The following is an 18,392-nucleotide window of genomic DNA, read 5'->3' as shown; positions in this document are numbered from 1 at the left end:
CTAAAGGGAAAGTTGTTAATGCTGGATATCCTTTGGGATTCACTATTCATTTGCATCAAAAATGAACAAATTAGCAGCAAATCTCCCAGGATTAATTATTTTAAATGTTTATGAAAAGTATTTAAAAAACATTTCTGTCTCATAGTACGAAATGTTCAAATTTATCCAGCATGGAAATTATTTATAAATAATTTGAAGAAATAGTAACACTAAGTCGTAGAATATCAGTTACTAGGCCAGTTACTTGTTACAGGTAAGTTTCAATCCAACTTCAGTATTATTGTATGTTTTGGGAAGATAAAGTCCTCTTTCATGATATAGTTTTGCATAAAGACATTGGCAGGCTTCCCAAATTGTGCTAAACTGTAATATGGGTTTATTTTGATTATTTTGGTTCATCATGCTTTGAGAAGACAATGATTATAGCTGGGAATCATGATTTTAGTGTGGGTCCAGCCACTGTGATTTATTCAATAATCCATATTTTTTTAAAAAAACCCATAGATGTTGGTAATTTGTGACTCCAGCCCTAGCATTATCCCTCCAAAGAATTTTGGATACAGAATAAAGGTTTCCTCTTTAGCTCATTCTTGGCAACTAAAGGACAAGTTCTGTCTTTTAGGGAAGGTAACCTTTTGGATACTTGCAAAGGAATATCTCTCTTTCTCTGAGTCACAAATAATTATATGGATGGATATATTATAATAATATATAATAATATTAATGGAATATATTATTGTTTAAAGAAAAACATTTGCAGAACAAGGTGATTAATGAAGGATTAAAGGGAAACTATTTTCCTTTATGCAGGAATAGAGTCAGCACAGAGCTTATATTTCCAAAGTTAGACTATTCCATGCAATATTGAAAATTCTTGGCTTTCACATTCTCTCGTTCTAGAGGAAGCAAAGAGTAGATAGAAAAGCCATATTGACACAGGTCAACTAAGAGTCTTACTGTCATTCTTGAGAAAAAGTGATCAAGAAGTAGTAGTGGAGACAGAAAATAAAGATCCTTGAGCTACCCAAGCAACCAGCTTGCTCATGATTCAGCATGAGCCACCGATCAGCTTTTGAGGATAGAAATACATGACATCATTTGTTTTACTTGCCCCTGGCCTATCCGGGTGAATGCCTCCACCTGTCCTTTCCTGATACACAATGAAAAGTGTGCTTTCTAACTTATGTTGGGGTACATGATGCAACTCTCTCCTCATGGTTCATTTTATTGTGGGAATCATCTCTACAGCAATTGGCCACTGTGTACTATGATAAGAATACTCCTCTCTTTCAGTGGATCTGCTCTGTATAGCTATTATTTCTAAGAAGTCTCTTAAGAAACAATGAAATGTGGACGTTGTAATCAGATGAAATTGACTAGAATAGCTATGGGATTTATATATTATATGTACTACAGGGGCATTTTCAACAATATGATTTGCAAAACAAGTTGTTTGAGGACCGACCAAAGGGAAACATTTTTATGAATGTTGTAACAGAGCTATGCTTCAGTTTCATTCCCTAAAAAAATTGGATTTTGCTTATCATAACCATCATAAATCATGATTTCCAACATAGAAAACAGGAGAAAACACAATTGTGTGAACACTTGACTAATAATACTTATCTTTTAATCATATAACCTCCCAACTAATTTTTTTTTCTAGATACAGTATAAGAGTGGAACACTTGTGAACATTAGTTATCCACTACTCCTGAAATAAGTATTTATTAAACAGATACAGAGACAGAGAAATAAGAGAGTTTTCAATATTTTGGATTTAAACACGCCTTTTTAAAAACTTATATTTTAGATCTGATGAGACATTTCATGAATTAAGGAAATGCCAGATATAGAAAAGAGAAACCAGACAGCCATTCAAGAATTCATCCTTCTGGGTTTAGAGACTTTTCCGGAGCTGCAGATTCTTCTTTTCTGGTTCTTCTTGGTGATTTATCTGATGACAATAACTGGAAATCTTCTCATCTTTTTGCTAGTTGTGGCAAATCAGCATCTTCATACCCCAATGTATTTTTTCTTGGCAAATTTGTCTTGGCTGGATGCTTGCTATAGCTCCAGCATCTTGCCCAAACTGTTGGCCAATTTGTTGACTGGTGATAGAACTATAACTCTACATGGATGTCTTGCCCAATGTCATTTATTTGGAATTTGTGCAGCTATAGAAACCTATCTTTTATCTGCAATGTCTTATGATCGCTTTGTGGCAATTTGTAGACCTTTGCTCTACACTTCTATCATGAATACAAAATTTTGTTTCCAGCTTATAGCTGGAATATGGATAAATAGTTTGATATTCAATGGCATTCTGATGGGTCTCATGGATCCATTGCCCTTCTGCGGCTCTAATGTCATAGACCATTATTTTTGTGATTTTCTCCCACTGGAGAAATTGTCCTGCAGTAATAGAAATTTTCTTGAACCCATTGCCTTCTTCATGACTGTTATTTTTACAGTTGCCCCTTTTCTATTGACTCTCATCTCTTATATCTGCATTATTGGCACTATTATAAAAATCAAATCCACTATTGGAAGGCAAAAAGCCTTTTCAACTTGTTCTTCTCATCTCATCGTAGTTTGCCTCTATTATGGCACATTAATCATTGTCTACGTGCTGCCAGACTCTCCCATTCTGAGACCCCTCAATAAAATCTTCTCCATTTTTTATACAGTGATGACACCTTTGGTGAATCCCCTAATTTACTCTTTAAGAAACAAAGAAGTTCATAAAGCCCTAAAACAACTTTACAGCAAAGTGATCATTTTGGGCCAAAGTTATCCCAAACTATCTGTTGGTGCTTAATTCATTAGCTAGTATGAATGTTGAATCTCAATAAAATATATTAAATAAAAGATATTTAAATGTTTTCTTATTTAAAGGGGAGGATTCTGAATATGATCATGGTGGGAATGCTTATAGGTACCAGGATTGAAATACACTTTGACTTCCATCTCTTTCTTGCAATTCTTTCTTTTCACTGCATGAATTTGCATGATGATTCCTTTTAGCATATTTTTTATTATGGATACTAGGAAGTATAAAGTTGTATGCAAACTTATTTTTCTTATTTATTACTGTGTTTTTCAAAGTGTTTTCATACAATTATGTATTCTGGATGTTGTATATGTATAAAAATGGTTCAGTGAGTTTTTGAAAATATTCTATACAACTAGAACATGTTCATTCATTACCATTTTTCTTGTGTTTTCCCTTATCTCTCATATCTATTCTGAGAATAAAAATCAGGTGTAAAGTTCATATATATTTGGTTTGGAGATAATTGTGAAGCTTAATTCACAACTGCTTTATTCCACTAATATAGGAATAGAACATTTTAATGTAACTGTAAACTACTTAAATGTGTTCTATAATTCCACATTTCACTGCTCAGTTTCAATGGTTTTTAATATAAAAAAATGCAACATATCATAGTCACTTTCCATCAATGTTTCTGCTAACTCCTCTTAATCAGCTAAATTCTCCCTCTTGATTGATCAAGAATAGTTGATTCTCTTTTCAGCATGTCAGAACTTTCAAAAACTAAATATTTCCTGGATGAATTGTGTTTATCAGAGTTTATCTCCAATTATACATACCAAACAATTTCTATTCTTGACTGCAGAATCTTGGGAACCATCTTAAATTCTGTTTTGTGAAGGCCCATTAATCAATCAATCAATCAATCAATCAGAATAGAGCTGGAAGAGACCTTGGAGATCTTCCAGTCCACCCCCCTGCTCAAGCAAGAGTCTCTATATCAGTGATGGCGAACCCTTTAGAGACCGAGTGCCCAAACTGCAACCCAAAACCCACTTACACATTGTCGGGTGCCGGGTGGGTGTGGCCCATTGGGTGGGTGTGGCCCATTGGGTGGGCATGGGTGTGGTGGTAATGGCAGACTGGGTGGGACTAAAAAGTTCAATCAATCAAGTCCAACTTTGCAAGATCTTTTTTTCCCCCAAGAAGTTGAAATTGATTGATTGATTGAACCTTTTTTTTTTTTTTTTGCACATGGCAGCAGAGGCCTAAAGCGAAAAGGATTTATAAAACCCAGCTAAAGACCTAGGACTGGGGCAATGGCATGAGTGCCCACAGAGAGGGCTCTGAGTGCCATAGGTTTGCCACCACTGCCCTATATCATTTCAGACACGTGGCTGTCCAGTCTCTTCTTAAAAACTTTGAGTGATGAAGCACCCACAATGTCTGAAGATAAGCTGTTCCACTGGTTAATTGTCCTCAGTATTAGGAGGTTTTTCCTTAATTCCAGGTTGCTTGTTTCCTTGATTAGTTTCCATCCGTTGTTTTTTGTCTTGCCTTCTGATGCTTTGGAAAATAAATTGACCTCCTCCTCCTTGTGTCAGCCTGTCAAATACTGGAATACTGCTATCATGTCCCCCTAGTCCTTCTTTTCTCTAGACTGGCCATTTCCAAATCCTACAATCATTCTTCATATGTTTTAGTCTTCAGGCCTTTAATCATCTTACTTGCTCTTCTTTGTAGTTTTTCCAAAGTCTCAACATCTTTTTTGTAATGTGGTGACCAAAACTGGATGCGGTATTTCAGATGTGGCCTTATTAAGGCTTTATAAAGCAGTACTAATAATTCACATGATTTTGATTTTATGCCTCTGTTTATACAACCAAGGACTGTATTAGCTTTTTTGGCCACTGCCGTACATTGCTAATTCATGTTTAAGTGATCATCCACTAGGACTCCAAGGTCCCTTTCACAATTACTGTTGTTGAGCCAGGTTTCATCTAATCTGTACTTATACCTTTGGTTTTATCTGCCTGAGTGTAAAACCTTGCTTTTCTCCACATTAAATATCATTTTGTTAGATAGAGCTCATTGTTCAAGTCTATCAAGATCTTTTTGAATTCTGAACTTGTCTTCTGGGGTGTTGGCTATTCCTGCCAACTTAGTGTCATCTGCAAATTTGATGAGATCCCCTTCTATTCCTTCATCTAAGTCATTTATAAAAATATTGAAGGGTACTGTAGTACCACACTGTTACTTCCCTCCATGTAAATGGAGTACCATTAAGGACTACTCATTGAGTACAGTTTGTCATCCAGTTACAAATCCATATGATGGTGATGTTGTCTATTCCACCTTTTTCTAGCTTACCAAGGAGTAGTTTGTGGTCAAATACCTTGTTGAAGTCTAAATATACTATGTCCACAGCACTTTGCCGGTCTACTAATTTAGTCACTTTGTCAAAGAATGACATAAGATTGGTTTGACATGATCTGATTTTAACAAATCCATGCTAGCTACTAGTTATAACTTTCTTTGTTTCTAGCTGTTCACAGATCTATTTTTTCCAGTATCTTCCCAGGTATTGATGTCAGGCCAACTGGTCTGTAGTTTCCTGGATCTGTTTTTTCCCCTTTTTTGAAGATGGGAACCACATCATCTCTTTTCCAATCCTCTGGTAGTTCCCCACTGCTCCAAGATTTTTTAAAGATATGATACAAAGTTTCTGAGATAACATCTGCCAGCTCCTTCAGAACTCTGGGATGTAATCCATCAGATCCCAGTGATTTATATTCATCAAAGTCAGACAAGTGTTCTCTTACCATTTCTTGCTCATTTTAATTTTTATTTCAGTCCAGCTTTTACAGTTATGTTTTTGGTAATTTGGTCTATAGTTTGTGTGAAGACTGATGCAAAGAATGAGTTAAGTAACTCTGCTTTCTCTCTACTTCCTATTACTTCCTTGCCATCTTCTCTCTTTAGTGGACCGACTGTTTCCTTGTCTTTTTTTTTGTTACTTATATATTGAAAGAAACTTTTTTTTATTATCTTTGACTTCTGTTGCAAGTCTTTGTTCATTCTGAGTGTTCGCTTTCCTGACTTCATATTTGCAGATTCGAGCTATCTGATTTTATAGGGTAAGTAGAAGCTATTGCAAAACATGAAAATGTATTTAAAGTAGTAAGAATCCAAGGATAAGGCAATTGCATGACAGAAAAGGGAGAGCTAACTGAAATTTAACTATGGTGTTCATTAGGAGAACTTAAGAAATAGGCCTTACAGTTACATATCTAATTTGTGATCAGGTGTATTCCTAACTTGAATACCTAAGAATGATTGGTGAAGGGGAGAGTATGTGCTAGCTACAGGAGGGATTAAAAAGAGAACTTGAACTCCTTGAACAAACAGGCGAGAGGTAGCCCAGCTGAGAGGTGACCAAGCTGAGAGGTAGCCGGGCAGGAGAGCTTTCTATAAATTGTAAATTTTCAGCTGTTCTCAAGCGTCCATGAACAAAGCAAATCTTCAAGCCTAACCTTGGGAAACACTAAGAATGTATCATACCCATACCCATTCTGATGTTTTTCTTTTGCAATTTTTTCTTTTATTATTATTCAGAATATAATGCTCTTTTCTATGGCTATGCTCACGTATAATGGATGCTTTAATTCTTGTGATGTAACTGGATAGGTGGCTATTTCTAAACCAATCAACGTTTACTTTGAAGTTCTTTGTTGTGCTAACTATAAAAATAAATGTAAGCCATTTTTCCAGGGTCCCCCTTTTCACAAGAACACCTCGCTTTATCAGACTACTTAAATAAATTGCTTTTAAATGATGTTCTGAATCAGTTACTTATTAAAAAGTATGTTGAGGCAGAACCTAGGACCAGATTTGGCCATCAGGATGGGCAGGGCATGTGAGCCTGTATTGGACCTCCAATGGCTTCTTCCACCCATGAGGCAACCCAGGCTCCACTTAATAATTCACATGTTCATTTTACAATTCATTGGGGAGAGCAGGGATATCAGGGTCATTAAGTGAATGTTTCATCTAATGATTGCCACAAGATGTGACTATAACGGACAGGTTCTGTTTTGTTTTAGAATCAGAGACATCGAAGCGAGGCAGGAGTAACAAACACAACTTCTTTATTGAGATCACAAACAGAACAGAACAGCAAACAAAATGGCGCTGGCTCTTTTATACTTCCCTTGCAGAGACAGCATCAGCCTATCAATGCAAGGCTAGTCTCCCACCTTGCACATGCTCACAAGGCTGGAGACAGCCTGTCTGGTCCCAGGCCTTTTGCAGCCTCCTGAGCCTGCTGAGTCATTCAGCAGGCCCAGGACATAACAGGTTCCATTACAGTCATATCTCAAGGACTACCTGTATACAGCAATGCTATTGGGAACTTGATGCTGTCTTTTTTGGCTATCAGAAAATTGCAGGGGCTGTTGTAAAGCAGGAAGCAGAACTGCCATTCTGCTGGAAGGGGTAAGCAAAGTTTCATGAGCAAGAATCAAATGTGCAGTCTTTTCATATAGGATCCCCACTAACAGCATCTTAAAAATCTTGTTGTTGAAGAAGAGTTCTGATGTGCTTTCAGTGGGGATCCTATTCATTTGTCTGGAAGAAATTCCAAGGCAGCATAGAAGCAGACTGTCAATGCTAAACATATTATATAGCATAGCAATATATTGAAATTGTAATTATATCAGTAGATAGTACAAATCACTTGTTATCAGCTGGCCATGTTTGTACCCCAAAACTTACAAAATACACTTCTGGAAAAAAAACAAACCTCTGATCAATCAAGTACACTTAAAACCTAATATGACCTAAATAAGATAAAAATTCATATGGGAAATTATGTAATGTTGTCATTTCCTTTGGGGTTAAGAGATGGGTTACATCAACAGCTCTTATTTTCAGAGCTTATAGAGAGTATTTATTGTGGAGAAGGTATACAAAGTGTTGCTATTTTTTTGGAAGAACATGAAGAAACAGCTATGTTGATTGCTTCGACATCTAAGAATCAGAGAATAATATGTTAGCAAGTAAGTTATACATGAGATGAATTTGATAATTAGTTCATTAAAATATAGGAATAGGCTCCTACCATAATATGGGTAACCGTGGCATCTGAATTCAATCAGTATAGTGATTATGGATCGGCAATGTGATTGAGTACAATTAGTTCATCATTCCATAACATTTTAAATCCAAATATTGTTGGGCAAATAGCTCCCAACAAAAACTGAGGCTGTGCTTTCAAAATTAACTCATTTTCTCACCTTGCTTTTCTATTATGATATTCTATATTTTTTCAGTCTTTAAACAATATTCCATTCATATAAAATGGTGTAATTGTTTATGCAAGGCTCTTGTGAAAAACAATATCTGAACAAAGCACACAAATTAAGGAAGAGGTAACAGGAATATAGTAGTAATGCTGATAAAATAAAGCTGAGTCATTTAATTGCTAATATTTTCAGCAGCAGCAATATAGAATGCTATCTTTTAAACAGATTCTATACCTTCAGATAAGTTTAGCTTGAACAGGAAAATAAAATAAAATAAAAGGACTAAGATAGTGTAGAATCTCTTTAAAAAAACTCTAGATTTCTTATTAATCTACCAAGAGCAAAATAATTAACTATAGGGTTGTATAGGTTAAGTTTTTTTTAAATACAGAATGTTATTGCATGATGAAACTACTATATGTTATAATAGTAGGGTAATACGAGGATACAATCTTACGCAAAATCTCCAGCCAAATATAAAAAGAGAGAATGACACAGGGAGAGGAGGGGGAAAATGGTAATAATTTCACAGCCAATGAATCATATGTAAAACATCAGATGGCTCCTTATTAAAATCTTTCCCTCCAAGATTTCCATTACTATTTCCCATAGATCCATTATGTAAAGCAAATCTCTCGAATTAAAACAAATTAATTCTGAATTTCAAAAAGTTGGATAAAGTTAGACTAGAAGTTTATGACCAAATAAACTTCACTGGATTATATCTGTTAAATTTTCTTTTAGCTTTCTAAAAGTTTTGAATACCAAAAGCATAAAAATTACGTACTACTGCCCCATTTTTACTATAGGTAGTCCTCAACTAATGACCACAATTGAGCCCAAAAATTCCATTGCTAAGCAAGACAATTGCTAAATGAGTTTCCTCCCATTTTATGATCTTTCTTGCCACAGTTGATAAATGAATCGCTGCAGTTGTTAAGTTAGTAACACGGTTTTTAAGTGATTCTGGTTTCCCCATTGATTTTACTTGTCAGAAGGTTGCAAAAGGTGATCACATCACCCTGGGACAGCACAACTGTCATAAATACATGCCCGTTGCCAAGCGTCCAAATTTTGATCATGTATCCATGGAGATTCTTCAATGGCCATAAGTATGAAAAATAATCATAATAGGTTTTTTCAGTGCTATTGTAACTTTGAACTGTCCCTAAATGAACATCTGTAAGTTGAGGACTACCTGTGTGCATATTTTATTTGCTGCCAGGGTAAATCTTAATAGAGATTTAATGCCATGCCATGATGGGTTGGGTCAAAGCTAATCTGATTCTCCTTTCCAGTTTAAAAGAGGCACCTCTGTGGAATCTGACAGCAAAACCTGGTTGCAGCAATTCTCTCCCATTTGTGTTTCCCAGAATGTGAAATCAATGATCATGACAGTTCTTACCTTTAAGGTGATCAATAGCCATTATTATGTGTGGCTATTAATACAATTCTCTCTTTTAAAATTTCAGAAATTTGTGAGCAGCATCCTTTCTTTTTGTTTTTGAGTTTTATTGTTATCCTCTATGCCGTGTGAAGACACATTTCTTTTCTTCATCTTTTAAGAATGTCTGAAATTATTTCATCTGGGAAAAATTATTTCCCTGTGATAATTTCTCCGTATTTTGAATTCAAATGAAACTTTTCATTTAAAACATGTGATGGCATCATTGTTTCAATCAAATCAAAAACATTCACATCTTATTGACCACTGATGCTTATATTGCTACACAATTTTATAATTTAGAATACAGAAATGGGAATTAAGGAGCATCAGAGTCAAACAATGATGGAATTTTAAGAATGTTATGTTTGTTACCATGCAACATAAAACTCATTTTTTATTATTTTTGCATTGTAGGGGTGTTAAAAAATTTACAATCAGCTCACTTTTAGCCTATTTCTTCTGTTTTTTTCTAATCCTTGATTTTTTTTTCTGACCTTTTCAGAAAAAGTTGGGTGAACACTGGGGCAGAAGCAATTTTTTTATGTCAATCATTAGCAATCACACTTAGACTTATATACCGCTTCACCAGGCTTTACAGCCCTCTCTAAGGGGTTTACAGAATCAGCATATTGCCCCCAACAATCTAGGTCCTCATTTTACTGACCGTAGAAGGATGGAAGGCTGAGTCAACCTTGAGCCGGTAAGAATCAGACTTCTGAACTGCTGGCAGCTGGCAGTAAGCAGAATTAGTCTGCACTACTTCATTTTAACCACTGCACCACCATGGCTCTTTATTATCATTGCTATAATAATATTCATTAGCAACAAATCTGATAGGAAAGTACAGAATGCTGGACCAGATATTTGATCCAAATTAGAATTTAGTGTACTTTTTCAAAGCATGTTGGGATTTGGGGAAAATGACTTATCCAGTGGAGCATTCAGACCACATGATTTTCTTATTATATTCCAGGCTTGGCAGGACATTTCCGAGAATGAAGAAATGTTGGATGGAGAGAAAAGAAACCAGACTGGCGTCACAGAATTTATCCTCTTGGGATTGGGGAACACCTCTGAGCCGCAACCTCTTCTTTTCTTCCTTTTCCTGATAATTTATCTTGTGACAATAATTGGGAACCTCCTTATTATTGTGCTGGTTGTAGCTGACCAACACCTTCACATCCCCATGTACTTCTTCCTGGGGAATTTGTCCTTCCTGGAAACCTGCTATTCCTCAAATATCTTGCCAAAAATGTTAACCAGTTTGTTAACCGGAGACAGAATTATTACTATGGGTGGATGCCTAGCCCAATATTATTTCTTTGGCTCTTGTGCAGCTACCGAAACGTATCTCCTTGCAGCAATGTCTTATGACCGTTATCTGGCTATATGTAAACCTTTGCTCTATGCTTCTATTATGAGTAGGAAATTATGTTTCCAGCTTATCGCTGGGGCATGGATGAATGGATTGCTAGTTAATGGCATCATGATGTTTCTGATTAATGAGCTATTTTTTTGTGGCCCCAATATCATTGACCATTACTTTTGTGAACTAACTCCTCTACAAAAGCTTTCCTGTACTGAAACAAGCCGTATTGAACTTGCTACCTTTCTTTTGACCTTTCTTTTGACTGCTACTCCATTTGTTCTAACACTCACTTCTTATTTTTCCATTATCACCACCATCGTGAAAATCAAATCCAACATTGGAAGGCAAAAAGCTTTTTCAAGCTGTTCATCTCATCTCACGGTGGTTTGTCTTTTTTATGGCACCATTATGATTGTCTACATGTTGCCAGACACACCCACTCTGAGACATCTCAGTAAAATCTTCTCTATCTTTTATACAATTCTGACTCCTTTGGTTAATCCTATTATCTACACATTAAGAAATAAAGAAGTTCACAAAACCCTCAGTCGTCTTCAAAATAAATTGACATATTTTTGGAAGTGGTAACCAGTAGGATTCTTTTTTTAATATAGAATATCTTGACTAGAGCTGATAAATGTAGAAATGCTGAAAGAGTCATTGAAAAGGATCTTTATAACTAATATTAAATTAATTTTGCCATTTCTTTTATGGCCATCCATCACCATGTAAATTTATTTCTACAGCTTGTCAAATTTCACAGGCTTCCAGTTTCTAAATTTTTTTCTGCTGTCTCCTATCATTTTATGTGGATTCTAAAACTTTTGCTAATGTATGTGTACAATCTGAATAGTTTTGTTAGTACATTTCCAATAGTTTATATTTAATTACCATTTATTATTTTTTTTAAAAAAATCTTATTAAGTTTTTTTTCTCATTATAGGCTTTTAATTTTTAAAAAACTTTAAATGTAATTTATGTTATAATCCCTTAAATAATCAACATAAAATGTCTATGAAATAATGATCTTTTAAAAATAATTTTCTATTGTTAATGGATCTGTTTTGATATTTTCTCTTATAACACAGCTTTGATTAACTTGTTTACTTCTATTTGTTCCGGTTGCTGGTTTACTTTTTCCTAGAAATATTAAAAATAAAGTGCATAAATCATAATGAATTGTCCAAAAAACTATACATCTAAGGCTGCTTGCATTAACATTTATGGGACAAATGAGAAATGAATGCCTTTGATAATCTTGCAAGATTTTGATATTCTCTAAATCATGAAGAAGGAATATATGGGGTTCCTGGGTTGTTGTAAAGCAGCATGATTTGTAAAATTGAATATTATTCATTATAAAGAATGTGCACATTCTAGCATTCTTACCTAGGAGATTATGGTTGTATCTTATTACTGTATGTTTAAAAACAAGAAGGGACTTGTTGGATATAGTTGCTTAAGATTGATAAAACTTTATATCCCTCTTCTTACTCGTATCTATAATTTTTTCTTTATATTTTGTCTATTAAATCAATCACTTCTTTTTATAATCTTCAAAAATACATTTCTGGTACAGAGATTACTGCTTTCAGATTGATTATAAGCAGTGCTTTTTTTGTAAAAAAAAAAAAAAAAAAAAAGGTGCCGGAACTCCCTGCAAGGTTCCATCCAAAAAAGGTGCCGGACCTCCGTTCTGGGCGTTCTATGAGGAAAAAAAGCCCTGGTTATAAGCTTTTCTTCTGGTTCTGCCAAAATGCTTTTAGTGAAATATCTTTATATGTCATTTGGCAGATTATTATTTTCTTTTTCCTGCTTAAAATTTATGTTCCTTCCAGTGGCCTATTTCTACGTTCTGAAGTTTCAGGTTTCATTCCTCTTTTTTTTCAATTTTTAGCCTATAATCTCTTCTTGTGGAATAAATTTGTATTCCTATAGAAATGCTACTTTTTAAAAAAATTTCAAAAAGTTTAACAAAAATCCTAATGTTCTAAATTTGTCTCATTCCTTAGTCTGTTTAAAACTTTTACAATAATTTTTATTCATCTTTTGTAATTTGTTTTATATTTCTTAAGTTCTTTAAATTGCTAGTTAACACTTGGGATGATGTTTTGTTATCTTACTTAGAATAAAAGGTAGTTTTTCAATTTTTTGGGGGAAGATGTCTTTTACTGTACAATAATTACAATTCCAAAGATTATTAGAAAAATGACATCCAGTTTACCATTTTCCTCATCTGCCTCAGAGGTTTTCTATTTTCTGTCACAATGCTCTATTGCTCCTGATCCAGATTTGCATCGGGAGGAACCAATTTCAACTGGTAAGATAGAGTTTCTAAAGGTTTTTGGGCCCACAGGGCCAGATGATTCTTCATCTTTGACTCTGGAATGGGGTGCTACTTCCATGGACTGAGTTGCTGTGCAATTTGGAAGTCTTTCTGGACTCATGGCCCTCGCTTAATGAGCAAGTGGCAGCCATGGCTGAAGGTGAACAGGTTTGTCTGGTGCATCAATGCACATTTTCCTGGCCCGAGAGGCTTGATTCGTAGTCACTCATGCCTTGGCCTGAATTATTGCAATATGTTCTACCTGGGGCTGCCCTTGAAGAATACCCAGAAACTTCAAAATGCGGCAACATGCACAGTAAGAGTGAGTCCATAGGTGCCCATGTGACCTTTGTCTTATGCCAGCTGCACTGACTTACATTTTCTTTCTGGGTTCAGTTAAAGGTGCTGGTTATCACTTTTAGAATTGTTTATGGAACAGGTCTATCCATTTGCAGGACCACCTTTTCCTAAAACCATCTACATGTCCTATCAGTTCAGATAGAAGGTATCCTCGTAGTCGCTTCCCTAAATATTGCCATCTGATATTAGGTAGGAAATGTGCCTTTTCCATGACTGCCCCTTCTTTATGGAACACTCCCTGAGGTTCAACAGGTCTCCATCTTTTAGCCTTCTATGAGGCTTTGAAGAGCTGGCTTTTTCCTCAAGAGAGAAGACTAGATTATTGCATATTACAAGTTTGGTTTGGCACTAAGTTTTTGTTTTCCTAATGTTTAATTGATTTAATGTTATAGTTTTAATATGATTTGTATGTATTTTTATCTTTGATTGGGAAGCACCCAGGTTTGAATAAAAGATAGGTAGTTATATAAAGGTTTTCAATAAACAAATAATAAGGAAGAATCCTAGAAAGTATACTATTTAGAGTTGTGGCCTGGCAGCATGGAATGTTTTTATGTGCTGTTACAAGACACCTTGAAAAATCAAGATTTCTATTGAGATCAGACAATTGAAGTCCTGACCTATTTTGATGGTTTTCATCCTCTTCTGGATGCCCTGGAACAAACAGGCCATATCCAGAATCCAGTTAGTAAATAACACATATGCTTTTTTAAAAAAATCTGTGTATGAGTGTGACCATATGAACTCTTGGGACTTGCTGAGAAATATTCAAATGGATCAACAAATTATTAATCTCTTAACAACACGGCAATCTAAGGAGAAAGTTCTTAATATTAGATACTCTTTGGGATTCACTAGTTGCATCAGAAAATGAGAAAATTAGTAAGCAAATCTCCCATGGTTAATTATTTAAAATGTTTATGGAAAGTATTTGAAGAAATATTTCTGTCTTATAGAAGGAAATGTTCAAATTTGTTCAGCATGCAAATTATTCAGTAATAATTTGGAGAAATAGCAGCAATAAGTTCTGGAACATCTATGACTATGCCAGGTGAGTTTCGTTCCAACCGTTCCTTATATGCTTTAGCCTCCAGTCCCCTAATCATTTTTGTTGCTCTTCTCTGTACTCTTTCTAGAGTCTCAACATCTTTTTTACATTGTGGTGATCAAAACTGGGTGCACTATTCCAAGTGTGGCCTTACCAAGGCATTGTAAAATTGTATTAACACTTCATATGATCTTGATTCTATCCCTCTATTAATGCAGCCTAGCACCGTGTTGGCTTTTTTGGCAGCTGCAGCACACTGTTGGCTCATATTTAAGTGATTGTCCACTAGGATTCTGAGATCCCTCTCACAGTTACTACTATTGAGTGTGGTACCACCTGTACTATACATGTACGGTACATTTGGTTTTTCTTGCCTAAATGTAGAACCTTACTTTTTTCTTCATTGAATTTCATTTTGTTAGATAGTGCCCAATGTTCAGGTCTGTCAAGATCTTTCTGTATCTTAAGCCTGTCTTCTGGAGGGTTGGCTATTCTTGCCAGCTTGGTTTCATCTGCAAATTTGATGAGTTCCCCATCTATCCCCTCATTCAAGTAATTTAATTGGGTATGTCTAGTTTAATGAAGAGAAGAACGAGGGATGACATGATAGCAGTGTTCCAATATCTCAGGGGTTGCCACAAAGAAGAGGGAGTCAAGCTATTCTCCAAAGCACCTGAAAAAAGGACAAGAAGCAACAGTTGGAAACCAACCAGGGAGGAAAGCAACCTAGAAATAAGGAGAAATTTCCTGACAGTTAAAACAATTAATCAATGGAACAACCTGCCTCCAAAATTGTGAATGCTCCAACACTGGAAAATTTAAGAAGAGACTGGACAAATGTTTGTCTGAAATGGTATAGGATTTCCTGCCTGAGCAGGGGGTTGTACTAGAAGACTTCCAAGATCCCTTCCTTCCACCACCACCACCACCACCATTATTATTATTATTACACAATTTTGCATAAAAACATTAGAAGGTTTCCCAAATTGTGCTTAAAATGTAACATGAGTTCATTTTGGTTCATTTTGATTTGGGGAGATAATATTTATTGGTGGAAATCATGTTTTAGCATGGGCCCAGCCACTGGGATTTTTTCAGCAATCCATTTAAAAACAACTAAACATATATTTGGATAATGTATGAAACCAGCCCACTATTAACCAAAGAGTTAATAGTGGGCTGTTTCACACACCATCAAAATATATGTTTTTTCTTTAAACAAACTGCTGAAAAAAATCCCAGTAGAATTAACTCAAAGAATTAATAGTGAAATGTGGAGTTGTTTTTTAACCAGATAAAATTAACTAGAATATCTATAACTATAAATTGCCTATGGAGATATTATAAATAGTGCACCTTGGTCTTTTAAAATAGTATTGCTTACAAGATAAGTTGATTAAGGACTGAGTAGAGGAAAACCATTTATTTTATACGATAAGAAAGTTGTATTTAAGTTTCATTCCCGCAAATAATTGAATTTTGCTTGCAATAACCATCAGAAACCATGATAGCAAATGTATATGTTTTCAAACATACTGTAGAGAAATGAACAAAAGTTTTTTGAGTACTTACTTTCTATTTAAATGTATGAAAAATATAAAATAATTTATACAGTACTGACATCTATTGTACTCTATAAATGCAACTCTAATAACATTCACTTTCCAGGTTTTTAAATATATAAATGGTTACATACTCATTTATGAGATATAAAATATGTGGTAAGAAATGATTATTCCATTGCCATTGTGTTTTATATAATACGATGCTAACTTGATCTTGCTTTCAATTTATATATGTATTAAGTATAATGATTCAGTCAGACTGGCAACAATTTTTGTAGATACTAAATATATTCAAATCAATTCTAGGGTCAGTTTTCCTTAGCTATTTCTCGCTCAAGAATTCTTGTCTAAAAAATCTTGCTCAAGAATTCTATGACCCGCTTTAATGGACATGTTTATCATAAAATGTATACACATTAACAAAAATCAGGAAAAGATTTTGGATACCGAAAGACAACCAAATGCACAAACACATATTGTAGTCTATCTATCTAACAAAGCATTAATAACCTTCACCTCAACATGTGATCTTTTAGGATAGGGATCCATGCTTTAGAATGACTTAGTTCGAATGACTTATTTAAAATGACTTGAAATCATAGCTAAAAACATTTTAGAAAACAGCAGAGGATTAAAAGGAAATATATTTGAGAGGGGCAGGAAACAGGGTACTTATTGATCTACTGAACTAGATAGTAAAGGCCTAGGTTGTATCTCTTCTATGAAATAAATAGGACACAATATTGTGCTGCTTTTAGTCATATTCTTCCATTCAAAATGTTTCTTCTAGATATATGAGTGGAATAATTGTGAATATTCATTTCCATACTCCTAAAATAAATATTTATTACACAGATATGTACATAGAGAGAAAGAGGAAAAGAATGTTTCAATATTTTGGATTTAACAATGTCTATATGTATTCTAGATCTGATGAGACATTTCCTGAATTAAGGAAATGTCAGATACAGAAAAGGGAAACCAGACAGCCATTCAAGAATTCATCCTTCTGGGTTTAGAGACTTTTCCGGAGCTGCAGATTCTTCTTTTCTGGTTCTTCTTGGTGATTTATCTGATGACAATAACTGGAAACCTTCTCATCTTTCTGCTAGTTGTGGCAAATCAGCATCTTCATACCCCAATGTATTTTTTCTTGGCAAATTTGTCTTGGCTGGATGCTTGCTATAGCTCCACTATCTTGCCCAAACTGTTGGCCAATTTGTTGACTGGTGATAGAACTATAACGCTACATGGATGCCTTGCCCAATATCATTTATTTGGAATTTGTGCAGCTATAGAAACCTATCTTTTATCTGCAATGTCTTATGACCGCTTTGTGGCAATTTGTAGACCTTTGCTCTACACTTCTATCATGAATACAAAATTTTGTTTCCAGCTTATAGCTGGAATATGGATAAATAGTTTGATATTCAATGGCATTCTGATGGGTCTCATGGATCCATTGCCCTTCTGCGGCTCTAATGTCATAGACCATTATTTTTGTGATTTTCTCCCACTGGAGAAATTGTCCTGCAGTAATAGAAATTTTCTTGAACCCATTGCCTTCTTCATTTCCATTATTTTTACAGTTGCCCCTTTTCTATTGACTCTCATCTCTTATATCTGCATTATTGGCACTATTATAAAAATCAAATCCACTATTGGAAGGCAAAAAGCCTTTTCAACTTGTTCTTCTCATCTCATCGTAGTTTGCCTCTATTATGGCACATTAATCATTGTCTACGTGCTGCCAGACTCTCCCACTCTCAGACCCCTCAATAAAATCATCTCCATTTTTTATACAGTGATGACACCTTTGGTGAATCCCCTAATTTACTCTTTAAGAAACAAAGAAATTCATAAAGCCCTAAGACAACTTTACAACAAAGTGATCATTTTGGGCCAAAGTTATCCCAAACTATCTGTTGGTGCTTAATTCATTAGCTAGTATTAATGTTGAATCTCAATAAAATATATTAAATAAAAGATATTTAAATGTTTTCTTATTTAAAGGGAAGGATTCTGAATATGATCATAGTGGGAATACTTATAGGTACCAAGATTGAAATACACTTTGACTTCCATCTCTTTCTTGCAATTCTTTCTTTTCACTGCATGAATTTGCATGATGATTCCTTTTAGCATATTTTTTATTATGGATACTAGGAAGTATAAAGTTGTATGCAAACTTATTTTTC

At 34.9% G+C, this 18,392-nt stretch overlaps 3 protein-coding genes across 3 annotated transcripts; all 3 read left to right on the top strand.

Moving 5' to 3' along the window:
• Positions 1-1,843: 1,843 nt before the first annotated feature.
• LOC107282357 (olfactory receptor 5G3-like) lies at positions 1,844-2,821 on the top strand. The gene has a single exon (XM_015810128.1). It carries the CDS (start codon positions 1,844-1,846, stop codon positions 2,819-2,821), a length of 978 nt encoding a protein of 325 aa, XP_015665614.1.
• A 7,708-nt stretch (positions 2,822-10,529) lies between these two features.
• On the top strand, positions 10,530-11,483 carry LOC107282356 (olfactory receptor 1M1-like). Its single transcript, XM_015810127.2, has one exon. It carries the CDS (start codon positions 10,530-10,532, stop codon positions 11,481-11,483), a length of 954 nt encoding a protein of 317 aa, XP_015665613.2.
• A 5,669-nt stretch (positions 11,484-17,152) lies between these two features.
• On the top strand, positions 17,153-18,130 carry LOC107282355 (olfactory receptor 5G3-like). The gene has a single exon (XM_015810126.1). The coding sequence runs from the start codon at positions 17,153-17,155 to the stop codon at positions 18,128-18,130; it is 978 nt and encodes a 325-aa protein (XP_015665612.1).
• The last annotated feature ends 262 nt before the right edge of the window (positions 18,131-18,392 follow it).

Source organism: Protobothrops mucrosquamatus, unplaced genomic scaffold (genome assembly GCF_001527695.2).
Source record: "Protobothrops mucrosquamatus isolate PMUCROS unplaced genomic scaffold, P.Mucros_1.0 scaffold7, whole genome shotgun sequence".
NCBI classification, from domain to species: domain Eukaryota; kingdom Metazoa; phylum Chordata; class Lepidosauria; order Squamata; family Viperidae; genus Protobothrops; species Protobothrops mucrosquamatus.
The sequence above is the reverse complement of the archived record's forward strand: the minus strand, read 5'-3'. Positions and strand labels throughout refer to the sequence as shown.